The sequence below is a fragment of the Acanthaster planci genome, linkage group LG01, assembly GCF_054643075.1.
Source record: "Acanthaster planci isolate LZ-2023a linkage group LG01, COTS_SCS, whole genome shotgun sequence".
Taxonomy (NCBI): Eukaryota; Metazoa; Echinodermata; class Asteroidea; order Valvatida; family Acanthasteridae; genus Acanthaster; species Acanthaster planci.
The window spans coordinates 21,661,555-21,674,869 of NC_141777.1; the positions used below are offsets into that span (position 1 = coordinate 21,661,555).

Genomic DNA, 13,315 nt, shown 5'->3' on the forward strand with positions numbered 1-13,315 from the left:
CATGTAGCTAACGACCTTTTTTTTTGTTAGTTTATGAGGGGTCTCAGTAACGTGCACAAAACACTAATAACACTTCAAAAGAATGGAAAGGCTTGAACAAAAAGTGAGACTTCAATTTAACGTTTGGCCTTGGCATGCCCGTCATGGCTGCATTTCTCCATGTTTAATACTGAACTTACTTGATGTTTTCTGTCATGTGTAGGCACGTTCAGGGCATTCAGTTCACGCTTTTCTGAAGAACAAGAATATTATCAGTGGGTCATTCTATACATCTGGGGTCCAAAAGTGTGGCATTTTGTGTCCCTGTTACAACTGAAATAAATAATTTGACATGGAAAGTTTTAAAATGACTTCAAACTATTTTTATCTGTTTAACAGGTAATTTTTGAATTAATCACTCTTGGAAGTTAAAGAATGTGTTAGAAACTTACAAATCGTATGTCAGATGTGACAGGGACACTAAAAAGTGGGACGTTACATTTGTAAATAACTATCGTTATTATTTTGCCTGATGACAAATGTCAATAGCATGCAAGACTTGCTGACCATGTTGCTTCGTACAGAATGGAAACAGACCAGGTAACTATGATTTTGGATGATAAAAATTATTCCAAGATAAAATCTGGTCAAGATCTGAACTTTTAACTCTTCTTAAGTAGAAGCTTACCCCTAATGTTTTTCACATAATGCATTCTTAAAAGGGCCAGCAAGCAAACAGAATAAATAACCGCCTTCCAACAAAGCTTTGAACAGTTCTGGACAACCAAGTCCAATTCAGCCATGTCAATAATACACCGGGCAGGAACTTCGTTCTTGAAGGGGCAAGGGAATTCCTCATTTGCAAAGGGTACTAGAAAATCATCTTGTCTAAGAGGACATTTCAATGGGCATCAAAGCAAAGACCAGGGGCATCAAGGCAATTGCCTCCGATGCCTCCATGAAGTTCCTGCCCTGAATACAGCATGCCAGCACCCCACGAACCCTGTTATGCCCGAAGTCACTCTCAGGGCCAGTTAGTAACCAGCACACAAATGCAGTTTGGCCATATTATTAAGGGTCATGCATAGACCTTCATGACTGGGGACTAGTGTCAAATCTCCCGGTGTGGTATCCCCTGGACTTACCTGTGTCGTTGAATGGTAATTTGGTCTGTATAATGTGCGTCATCCATGCTACCTTGCCACCCAGCTCCTCCTCTAGAACACCCAGCTTCTGAGTGGACTCTTCAGCCTTCTGTATGGACTCGCGTGCCTGAGTTTGAACCCAACAAATTCGTTTCAAACAGAGAGTTGGAAACAGAGTAAATGACAATGCTGCAGGCTCTGGTTTCATGGAGCTGTTTCACCGTCAGGACACAACAGGTCTTTGCCTTCGGGGCTTCAACAAGGCACCACTCTCGCCTTATTAGGGTTTCCCGATGCACTTTGCTATGGAGATGTAAATGGGCTTTAATGTTTTTGCCTAAAACTTCACACACTGGTACATAAGAAAATGTCACATAAAATTTTGGATAGTCTGAAATGAGGCTAACGTAAGAGTACGTACATTCCTCGCTCAAATAAAAAGAAATCCAACTTTGGATGTGACTTGGCAAAATTTTGTACATTTGGACTATGTATTTACATGTACACGTGTACTACATTTGCACTGCAGTTCAGAAACACAAGTCACCCTATTTCATGTTCAAAACACTTACAAGAGGCACCTTAAAGTTTTTACCATATCTCTGAAATTTTCCTTTATTTATTCTTCAGTCACTGGCACATATATGTGTCTGTGTATGTACATGTAGTTTGTCACATTTGATGTTTTAATACAAGCTGCCCAGCAACAGGTTTTGTTTGCTGGGTAATTCCAGAAATCACAGGTCCAAAAGTGTGACATTTTTGTGTCCCTGTTACATCTCGCCTTTTGTTATTTGACATGGTAATATCACCAGAATTGATTTCAAACAATAAATATTTGTTTGGCAGGTACATTGTAATTTTTATTGATTCATCATATGCCAGATGTGACAGGGACACCCAAAAGAAGGACCCCTAATTTCTGGAATTACCTTGATGCATCTTCTACATAGCCATAAACTGTCACCCAACATTTAAATGTTTAATCAGGGTGTGAAAGTTTTGTTAAACCTTCACAAAATTGAACACCACTTCCTATCCTTAAATCTACCGCATAGCCGTAATGAGAATGTCCCCTTCCCGATGTCTGACCACCGTACCTCTTTTTCCTGGGCCTGCAGTTTGACCTCCAGCATGGCCTTCTCCTGCTGCAGCCGCTCCACTGTCTCTTGGTGCTTCTTGGCGCTGGATTCCAGCACGCTCTGGTGCTGGCTGGACAGGCTCTCCAGGGTGCTCAGCTTGTCCTGCAGCTGCATCATGGCCTGCTGGTGGCTCTGGGTGGTCTCGTAAACCTGCCACACATTAGCATAATGGTTTGGGGCTTGACTCTGTTACTCTCTGTTTATAAATGTAGCACCAACCCTCATTCACTGGGCATTCTTGATATTGATGGGAACCTTGATGTTATAGTCAGATTTATGAAGAATGGTGTAACTCTGCATCAAGTGTGAGCCACACACCACAAATTGTGGTTTAAAGTACGGCACTCACAGTCCATTTCATGAAAACTTAATATTGTGGCATAATTTGTTGCAGAAACTTAAGCAATAAAATGTGGCACAAGTGATGCTACACTGTTGTTTCATGAACTCAGACTCAGAACCATCCAAACTCTTACACTATGCAAGAAACCAACGAAAGAGTCTCTATGTTTTCATTTCAGGCATGCAATATCGACTTTGACAAGAACGAGGAAATTCAAATCTTTACAAGACAGATGTACAGTGTTTTTCAGTTTTCAATGGCATGAGTGTGAAGTGAAAAATGAGGAAATCAGCTGATCCGAGGAAAAGTTGCACACCTGCTTTAAAGGAGCTAGAAGTGCCATGTGAAGTAAAAGTGGCTGGGCTCTGCCAACTTCAATCCTTCAAAATCTGGCTCTCAATACAACCAATGACCTATGCCATGGGCTGCGTTAGCATGTATTACTCTCAATACTCAGTGAAGTAAGAAAATGTTGCATATGCATGGATGTCATGACCTTCAGTTCATGTCATTTGAATGATCAACAGTTTATTTCTGCCAATGTGAAATAACCATGGGACGCCAGAGCATACATACTTGTACACTCGTGGCATGATGGGAGAATGCTCTCTCTTGTCTGCGGGTCATACTCTCGCCGTTCATACACTCATGTTAACTCAAGTAATACACTCAAACTTTGACACAGAGATGAAAAATAACGGAGGTTTCACCAACATGGGAATCTGACCAACACGGCCGCCAATGTGCCAAGTGAACATGCATTCTCACCTGCTTGTGAAGCCGTTCGTTTTCCTTGATCTTGCTCTGCAGCTCTTCGTTCATCACTCCGGGCAATGCAGCTCTGTTGGACATGCCATGATCAGCCTCTCGACTCTGACGGAGATAATGCAAACACATATTCTTTGGTGGTTCACACTGGAAAAGAAAACTTTCACCACAGTAGCCTAGCAGCTTGCAAATCTAATTCAAGTTTTTCTAACTACATTCAAGAAAGTGTGGAGGCGTTGAACCATAATTTCCAAATTTCACTTATAAACAATCCAAAATTTCCACAGAGATAAAATGGGGTACTTAGTATTTCACTGAGAATGTCTGTGGTCTCACCTGAGATTGTAAACAGACACGGTTTCAAGCATACTATGGAAAGAATCCAAATAGTAAATAATGCGCAAGACAAGACTCGCCCACATCTTGCTTTCTGAAAGATGTACACCTACCATTGTTGTTGAGAGGGCATTCAGTAATGGACTCTGTACATGTACATGACCAAGAGAGGTCAAGATTTTACCTTGTCCTTGTAACAAGTTCTCACCAGCTCACATACATGGGTCATTCCATTGGGTTGGGGAACAAAGCAACATCATAGAGAAACATACAAGATGCAGCATTTTCAGTAAGATAAAACCCCTTGGTATCCTAAGACATCATGTCATACATTTTGTAACGAAAATCGCTCAACGCCATTATCTGTCGACTGATTATTAATATAAATGTATGTAGTTTTGTTCAGTTCAGTCAAGCTTGGTCTCGTTTTGAAGCTTACATATATCTCTTTCAGATACGCTACAGTTAATATGAGCAGATGCTCGCGAATGGTTTTTAAAGGCAGTTTCAAAAGCGTTCTTGCCCAAAATACAAAGTGCTCCCCAACCGGATGGAATGACACACATACACTGTACACATATGGCACAAAGTGAATACAACTCATTTCCATGTTGGTACAGGTGTGTATGAGTACCTCCATGCAGTGTGAATGCTTGCAACGTGCCAATACAACAGCATCTGAGGCCTGGCCCGGCCTTTCCTTCACTGATAAGGGAGAATGCTTGTGCAACAGAGCCACCAGAGGCTTCAAATCAAACATGTCTGTGAACGTGCTCTGCTAATGCAATCTATGAACATGTACATGTCAGTCTGCTACATTATCTTTATGACAGGGTTCTGCGGCTATCAATGTACAGTACTTCCAAGTTCCATGCTGTTTTTTTCAGACAAGCCTCCATTCCTCTCAATTTTCAAGTCCCCGGTTCTACTCCCCATGCTGTAATATCTTTTCCCCATGGTGTAGTCATTTTTAGCCGATCTCAGGTTCCTCTTCCTACCCTCACCTGATTTTCACGCCCCTCTGCCTTAGCTGGATAAACAGCCCAGTTTTTGCCAGACATCAAACTGCACGCTACTGACGCAAGTCTCAAAGTATTTTCGTTTAGGCATGTTGTAATAACAGCACTGCAGGCCTATCATAGATGAAACCTGAGACTAACATCTAGCCAAGATTTGTGACCCCCCCTCCCTCACCACCTTTTTACCTTGTTCTTTTTGCCCTTTCCCTCGGCAGCCTCCAGCTCATCCTGCAGGACGTTGACCCTTTTCGTCAGCTGTTGATTCCGGAAGGTCAGGCTGTCCAGCTCCTGTTCAAACTTGCGGATCTTCTGGTCTTTCTCCTTGAGATTGTCCTGCCGAGATGGGAGCGAGATATCAAAATTAGGCCAAGAAAAACTCTTGTGCCAAGAACGAAGCAAGCCTCGCAGTTTGGCCAAGGAGACGCACTGTACATGCCACATCACAGCGACAGCTTCTACAACTTGCCTGGGAACAGTTTGTCATTGGAAGATGAAATCAAGGCAAGCTCTGGTTTAGGAAATGACAATTCAAACTGTACATGTACATCAAACACATGGATCCTAAAAGAACTCTGATGAGGACAATCCTTGGGAAACTTGGGAAGTCTTCTCCATTCACCGTAGTCAGCAATTGCTGGTAAAATTTCCACTTTGCAATTTGGCAAACAGTGCACGTATTTTCAAGCAAACTACATGAATATACATGTCACCAACCTTGAGTGAGTTCTGTTTCTCTTGCTCATCCACAACAGCCTTCTTCAGCACCTGATTTTGAGCTCGAAGCTGAAAGCAACAAAGATTCACACAACATTACTGACATGAATGAGGCTGGACAGCCTTAAAGCAAGATGTCTGAAATGTAAAACAACCTGCAAATGGAAGACTGATTCATCTCTTCAGCTCCGTCACAAATCAAGAAATCAAAATCCCCCACTTGTCGATTTCCGAGTTTTAGAACACACTCCATCTTCTGACTAGCACATGGCCAAAGTACATGTAACTAGGGCACTGGGTTTGCAGCCTTGTGGTAAAAGTACACATAGTCTTTTTCGGTAGATTTATACCCCTGGAGGATTGTTATTAAAGAGAAACTGGTCTGTGACCAAAGTCCGAGATCGACTGGGCTGGATCCCATTCCCAATGGACCAGACTGGTACAACAAAAGTAGACAGCAGCCTGTTTAAAATCCTCAAAAAAACTATTGCCACTGCCATTAGAAATCACAGCAAACAATCCAAATGTTCGTTTCAAAGGCAAGAGTTCCATAAAAACTAACAACACCAAAGAGCATAGAAACCTTCACAAAATTGAATTACACTGTACCATTCACATTAGACAGTTAACTTGAAGTCTAGCCAAGGAAAAGTGGGGTTGGGTGTCTGAAAAGTGACTTTTCAAGATGAAGGAATGAAGTGCCGTGAGAATATTTTCAGCCCTGAGGAAGAGAAAGTAAAATATTGAATTGATAACTGCTGCTTGTGTAATGCATTGAGCGAGCAGGCGTGCCTGGCAGGAATTTACCAACAATGCTCTGTGCGTTGTCAGCTGTGACCCTCTGTGACGTACATGTACATGTACATGTATTTCCTTCACTAAAATCTGTGCAATCTTTTCGGGCACTGGGGCGACGAGCAAACATTTAGTTCTGCATTTTCCTACATGTACCTTAGCTCGGGGCATGCATGAATAAATGAGGGCGCTGTTCATTTTGGAACTACTGTTCTTAAATAGGAAACTGTGATTAATCATTAGGCCCAACGTGCATAACACTATAGTTTCCAGGTCCCTAGTTTCGTCACCTTTTGTCAACTCTGATTGGATTTCACAGTAGCTGGTGAAATAAGGGACCTGGTGACCATACGGTCAAGCATGTTAGACCTAAAAATGTCTTTTTCCACCCGCTTTAGCTCCTCTAATTTCCACTTTCAAGATTTTTGAAATTTCAAGTGAAGCCAGCATTTAATTCAGAGGAATAAGGCACAAATATGAACGAACATTTTATAAACATACGAAATTTAAATTGCTTTCCAGTTGTATTGCTAGGCCTACACAGCCATGTCATGACGTGTACAAAATGCATCAGGCCTAGGAATGTTGGTGTCATGTCGTCCACGGGTCAAGTTATCCCTGAGTCAAGTCGTCCCCAGGTCAAGTCGTCCCCCGTATAAATAATTAAATTATAATGTAAATTTTTTCTTTTTAAGTTTTTACTCGGGTAAATTTTGGGGGGGGGGTAATTTATTTAACTTCTTTTTTACTTTTCAAGTTTTTACTGGTAGAAAGGCTAGGCGTATCTTTTCTTTTTATTAGGTTTTTTTTAAAATCTATTTTATTTTAAACTAGCCTATTTATTTTTATTTCATTTAGCCTAATGATCATTTATTAATAATCAATAAATCAGACATGTTAGACATGACTGAATTATCTCTTTGAAAGTATGTTGGCTCTGAAAAGAGTGTTGGCTCTAAAAAGAAAAGAAAATTACACGCATAGGCCTACTAGATAACACTTGAAAGAACTAGTGGGGTAGGACTTGACTCGGGGATGACTTAACCCAGGGACGACTTGACCCAGTTCCTAGGCCTAGTACAAGTACTACGCCTAGGCCTACTATGATAACGGGTCGTACTAATCAGCGTCAAAACACCGTCAGCACGCGTCAACACATTGATAGTAACGTCAACACACCGTCAACACTTACAAAATGCATTGAAAACAGATGTATCGAACTGTAATGTATGCGCTTAGGAATAATTTCTATCTAATCAAGTTTATATTTTACTACACTTCAAGGGAGTTTTTTCACGTGAAAAAATTGTCTCTGAGCAGCCCTACCCTTCGCCGCCATCTTGCCTTCTCACAGCGTTTGGACTGTACCATGATTTACTGTATAAGGTGACCCCCTGTAGCATGGTACGGTCCGTCTGACCGAGAGGCAACATGGCTAGGCTAACGTCTTTCGTGGCTGTGCGGAGGGTGCTAATAAAACGGCTTTTTCCCCCCGAATGTTGCCCACTGTTGTTAGCCAAATTGTATTTTAGGCATTATACTGCTATCGAATTGCGTTTCTGTTAACTTAGACCATGATTTGGGTGTGTTGACGTTTTTATCATGTGTTGACGCATGTTGACGTTAATCAGTACGACCGATGATAACTGGTGGGAGGGACTGCCCCGGCTGATGCACGTTCAAAAATCATCCCAAAACTTCTCAAAATATCCCTACTTGTAGGTGATCCACTGATAATATTCAGAAAACTCAATATTATGCAGACTCCATAAAGACTAATGAAAGCCATGTTTGATTCAATATTTCGTTTATTCAGAACATCTTCAGGAATATCCCTACTTCAAATCAACATTTCTTTTGCCTTATGGAGATTCGCATGGAATCCAAACTTATTACAAGATATTTCTTGATGGGCACGACATCCTCTCCAACTTAACTTCCACCATGTCCAAGTGACCAAGATGACCTCAAATTAAAATGAAAAAGCCAAAAAAATAGGCCTAGGGCCTAGTTGAAAAATTTGAGCTGTCCTACCTTAGCAAACTCTTGAGCAAGCTTCTGGTACTTGGTTTGAAGGTCTGCCATGCTGGTAGTGTAAAAGTAGGATGACACTTGTCGAAGTCGTCTGGAAAAGTAGAAAAATTCTAAGAGAAGTTTCACAATGACAGTTTATTCCTCCATGATGCATGGTACGACTACGAGCGAAAGGTAGGCGTCATGCATCACATAGCCCATTTTCCATAAGTCAGAAGTCGGTCGTCTTCCTAGTAAAAGGATCCGAAGAAAAAAAAGAGTCTCATATTGCGCGAGGGCGCTGTTGAATACGAAATTAGACTTGCATACGTCCGTCCAGCTGACACTGCAATTTTTGCTGTTATCGTTGTTTTTGTTTTAATGGCGCTTTCAGCAACTCAGGCTATTTGCACCAATAACTGTACGTTCATTCATACACTTTATTATTAATCAGCATCACATTATGGAGTTAGGAAGAAGGTCCAGTTTTAGAGGCAGGAGGAAACCGGAGTACCTGGAGAAAACCTACGAGAGCGAGTACGGACTGGAAACCAAATGCACTTAAAGCGTGGACCAAGCCGGGACTCAAACCCAGGCCTCATTGGTGCAAAGCGAGGAAAGAACCGCTACGCTTACCCGCTCCCCCTTTTGCTGTTATCAAAAGCAGCTTCCGTTTTTATACCCGATAAACTATTCAGTGATGAGCTGGGACTTTTCACAGAAAGATGGGTTAAACTTGAATTAACCCCTTTTCGCCTCTCACCAACCCAATACTATTTATTAGTTTACGACCGTTCCAAATCAGCTCAGTGTTGGACGTGTCAACTTAAAACTGCCAGTAATCAGTCCGCCATTGATTTTATATCTATCTCCATTGTAGTTGAGTTTGGTTTTACAATATCACCGCTGACAGAAATTAATTGAAAAATAATATAGACAGCAAGAAGAGAGATGGGGGTGCTTGTCCCACCCCTCCCCCGGAAAAACAATTGATGAAAAGAGCAAAAGAGATTAAAGATTGAACGGGAATGAAAATCACCTTGGGAAAAAAATCAAAACAGACCCCTCCCAATGTTTACCGTTTATCAGTTCGCTGCTGATGAATGCTTCCTCCCAGAAACTCCCCCTCCAAAAAAATGGGACGCAATGCCTGGAAACTTTTAAATAATCGTCAGCTGCAACTAAAACGAGAACGCGGGCAGCTACGTCAGCTGAAAAAGCCGGCCAGGTACACAATGCAGATATGTTGTGGTAAATTACTAGGCATTTTATTGTTACTAAAAATTCCACGCTTAAAGGACACTACAAAGTAGGTATGCAGAGTGGTTATTATTATTATTATTAAATTCAATTTATATAGCGCTCATTTCATAAAAAATGTTCAGGAGTGCTTAACAATATTTAAAAAAAATACCTATAAGAACAACTATTTAACAATTCGTTGAGGTGGCGCTGGCGGGAACACTAAAACCCACTGCATACAGTTTGGCAATTACTGCTTTATGTTTTAAACAACTAAAGGGTTTCTGAGCACGAGTGTTTCACTTTGCCTGAGGCTAAGTTAGTACTGTGTCCCTGGTGGATGGTGGAATAGCTTCTGCTGGCTACTGTACAATCGCCAAAATTCTGGCTGTCCCGTACAGATGACGCCGCAAGGGATCTGGTTGCAACTAAAAGAATTAATTTGTAAAATGAACTTATTGGGACAGAACAGCAAGATATATTCTGTCAATCTCGGTCTTGAAAGCGCCAAGAGTCGCAGAACATCTGACGTGGTTTGGTATACAATTCCACTCTTGAATCGTCCAAGGGTACAATGAGTGAAGATAGCTATTTTTGTTTGCCCGGATACGGTTGTAGATAAGGTCACCATGATGATGTCTTGTAATAAGTCTTGCCACTCGATTTGTGTTGGGTTGGTATAGAAGTTGAAAAATATTGTTTTGGATGAGGCCATGTGTCTCCTGATAGAAGGTACACAGTAGGGCTTTCATTCGTCTAATATCGAGGGATTCCCAATCCAGTTTAGAGATCATGTCAGACACACTGGAGGTTTGTGAGTAATTGTTGAAAATGAACCTAGCAGCACGTCGCTGTACTTTGTCAAGAGTGTCGATGTTGCTTTTCTGGTGTGGATCCCATATCGTCTGACAATATTCCAGGAGTGGTCGAACTAAGGCTTTGTAAGCAATATCTTTTGTGACTCTGTCACAACAAGAAAGATTTCTCCTAAGTAATCCCAAGGTCCTGTTTGCTTTAGCAGCGTTCTGATTGATGTGTTTAGCTCAGGTCAAATCGGATGTGAGTTCAACCCCCAAATATGGATAATGACTGACCTCCTCATGAAGACTCTCCCCCATACTATATCGGTTCCTGAGAGGATTTCGCTTGTGGGTGACTCTCATGGAAAAACATTTATTATGGTTAAACCCCATCTGCCAGGTAGATTCCCAGTTGCAAAGCTGATTAACATCATTCTGGAGGATGCTGGCATCCTTTCTGGTCTTGATCTCCCGGTATACTATACAATCATCAGCGAATAGCCTGACACTCGATGATATGATATATAGGTAGGTCGTTGATGTAGACTAAGAATAGCAATGGGCCCAACACCGTACCCTGGGGGACTCCGGACTCAACTGGAGATTCCATGGAGGCCTCGCCGTCCACAACAACCCTCTGATGGCGCCTGGTGAGGAAGGATTCAATCCAGGAGTGGATATTATTCCGAATGCCAACGTGACGGAGCTTAGCAAGAAGTCTACGGTGGGGAACGGTGTCAAACGCCTTGCTAAAATCCATTATAATGAGGTCGGCTTGGCCACGGTAGTCTAGAAAACTGTGAAGATCATTTACAAGGGCAGAGAGCTGGGTTTCACAGGATCTTCCTTTCCGGAAGCCATGCTGTTGACGGCTAAGATCCCAAACTTCTCAAAATGACTCATGATGTGGCTATGAATAATGTGTTCAAGCAGCTTGCAGACGATTGACGTCAATGAAACCGGACGGTAATTTGCAGGGTTGGCACGGTCACTTTTCTTGTAGATAGGTGTGATATTGGCTTTCAGCCAATCTCTAGGAAGAGCACCAGTTGAAACAGACTTCTGAAATAATTTCTGTAGTATGGGAGCAATACTGGTTGAGCAAGCCTTCAAAACGCGCGCTGTGATTTCATCTGGGCCAGCAGCCTTGCTAGTATTAAGCTCAGCAAGAAGTTTCTCTATACCATCAGTACCGATACATAAATCGGAGATGTCAGGAGTACTGCTATGTCCTAGGCGAGGGAAGTCTGTCAGCCTCTCTTTGGTAAAGACGGAGCAAAATTGGTGGTTAAGAGCCTCCGCCTTTTCCTTAGCACTGGAAAGAACCTTGCCGCCAACTTGTAAAGGTGACACACCAGAAACTTCTTTCCTACTAGAGTTGATAAACTTCCAAAAAGGCTTGGTTTGGAGTCTGTTTTCAAGCTGGCACCAATAACATCTATAATATAAGACCTACAAGCTCTTCTAATCTTTCTATCGACGTCTCGACGAAGCTTCTTGAATTTAGACCAGTAGTCGGCAGAACCAACTCTTTTGGCCCTGTTATAGAGGCGTTTCTTCCTGTTCACTACTCTCTTGATGGAGCTATTTATCCATGGATGTGAGATATGACTGGAAGTAAATCTGGCAGGGATGTTTTTCTCAGTAGACGCTGAGAGTGCTGTTTGAATAAGTTATACAGGTCATCCATTGAGTTGGTACTATACTGGCCTCAGAGTGTGCACTGACCGCGCTGGCTCCTGTCCAGAAGCTAACCCCAAAATTCAAGCAATAGTAGATCACAGAGTTTAGTTCGAAGAATGTCTTTATTCCATGAACTTCCATGAACTGGTACTATGTGCCTTGAAGTTTGTTTGTGGGTAAAATTGTTAAACCAAAAGATTACAAACATAAGGTCAGTCCTCCATATTTGTGAAAGAAATTGTGAAAACCAACCCCAATAAACGTACAAAACTTCTTGACTATGTCAACACACAATTAAACAACCCTAAATCAAACTGTCACCAGTTTCCTCTTCACATGCCAAAAACATACAAGTGAAATGACTCTGTCAAAGGGAAATAATAATGTTGTGTACATCCAGATATATACCATTACAATAATCCACTGTAAAGTCCCAAGAATGATTTGTATACACTACCTCCAAAGTGATAAAGGGATCTTATGGTGTGCATTCAGTCGCCCACATGTACATGTACATGAAAATAATATTAATAAACTTACAGACTTGTGGGCTTCCAGGCTTCCTCTGACACAATCAGAATCTCATGTAAAGAACTGTCACAGATGCTCTTAAAAGGGTTTAACAAACACCGGGCTCACCCAGCAAAATGTCTCTGTAACGGATGACAGTCATAATGGCAACTATAAGTTTCAAAATACGTGAATCCGACTCTGGATTTATGGTACAAAATAATAGTATGATAAAATAATAATAGTATGGTAAAATGACGTGTACATGTAGACTGACTTAATCTTATACAATATTAAACTGAGACGGACAAAATAAACACCCAAATCACAATGAAATGAAACCTTCATAATCAAGCTAACAACACAATAATGGAGCTTAACTTACATAAAAATATATGGATGCTTAACCCTCAGGTTATAGCTTCTAAAAGCACTATAATTTTAGGGCTCTCAGACACAAAGTTGGAGACCGTGAACACAAAAACTGTCCGTACGTGTCAAACAGTTAAACTAAGCAACGTACCACGCATACCCCACGCGCGCTGCCACCTAGATATGGCGCGCCTGGGAATAGCACCTAACTATGGAGTGCAAAAATATACAAAATTAAAGCTTGGGTACAGCACACTCTCCCCCGGGACGTCCTATAGACGTCAAACAGTTTGTTGATGACAAAGACCAAAGTATCTGCTCAATCTGCTTCAATTAACAGAACCAACTCACGCACAGGTCTCCAGTACGTTTTGCCTGTTGATGACAAACGAACGTGCACCTCTTGAACCAACCCATCATCTCCAGGACTAACACTATCAACAATCCCCAATGG

At 41.6% G+C, this 13,315-nt stretch overlaps 1 protein-coding gene across 2 annotated transcripts in view; it reads right to left on the reverse strand.

Moving 5' to 3' along the window:
• Nucleotides 1-9,366, reverse strand: part of ppp1r21 (protein phosphatase 1 regulatory subunit 21) — an 85,633-nt gene extending 76,267 nt beyond the window's left edge. The window contains exons 1-7 of one of the 2 annotated variants that reach the window (XM_087141915.1): nucleotides 8,276-8,842; nucleotides 5,447-5,515; nucleotides 4,919-5,065; nucleotides 3,378-3,482; nucleotides 2,225-2,416; nucleotides 1,125-1,251; nucleotides 180-232 (exon numbers count right to left, since the gene is read on the reverse strand). In XM_087141915.1, the coding sequence (XP_086998041.1) occupies nucleotides 180-232; nucleotides 1,125-1,251; nucleotides 2,225-2,416; nucleotides 3,378-3,482; nucleotides 4,919-5,065; nucleotides 5,447-5,515; nucleotides 8,276-8,326 (744 nt within the window). In that variant the 5' untranslated portion in view covers nucleotides 8,327-8,842. Of the gene's footprint in view, nucleotides 1-179; nucleotides 233-1,124; nucleotides 1,252-2,224; nucleotides 2,417-3,377; nucleotides 3,483-4,918; nucleotides 5,066-5,446; nucleotides 5,516-8,275 lie in introns of both variants that reach the window. The other variant, XM_087141944.1, reaches the window with a different exon arrangement.
• Between the last annotated feature and the right edge of the window lie 3,949 nt (nucleotides 9,367-13,315).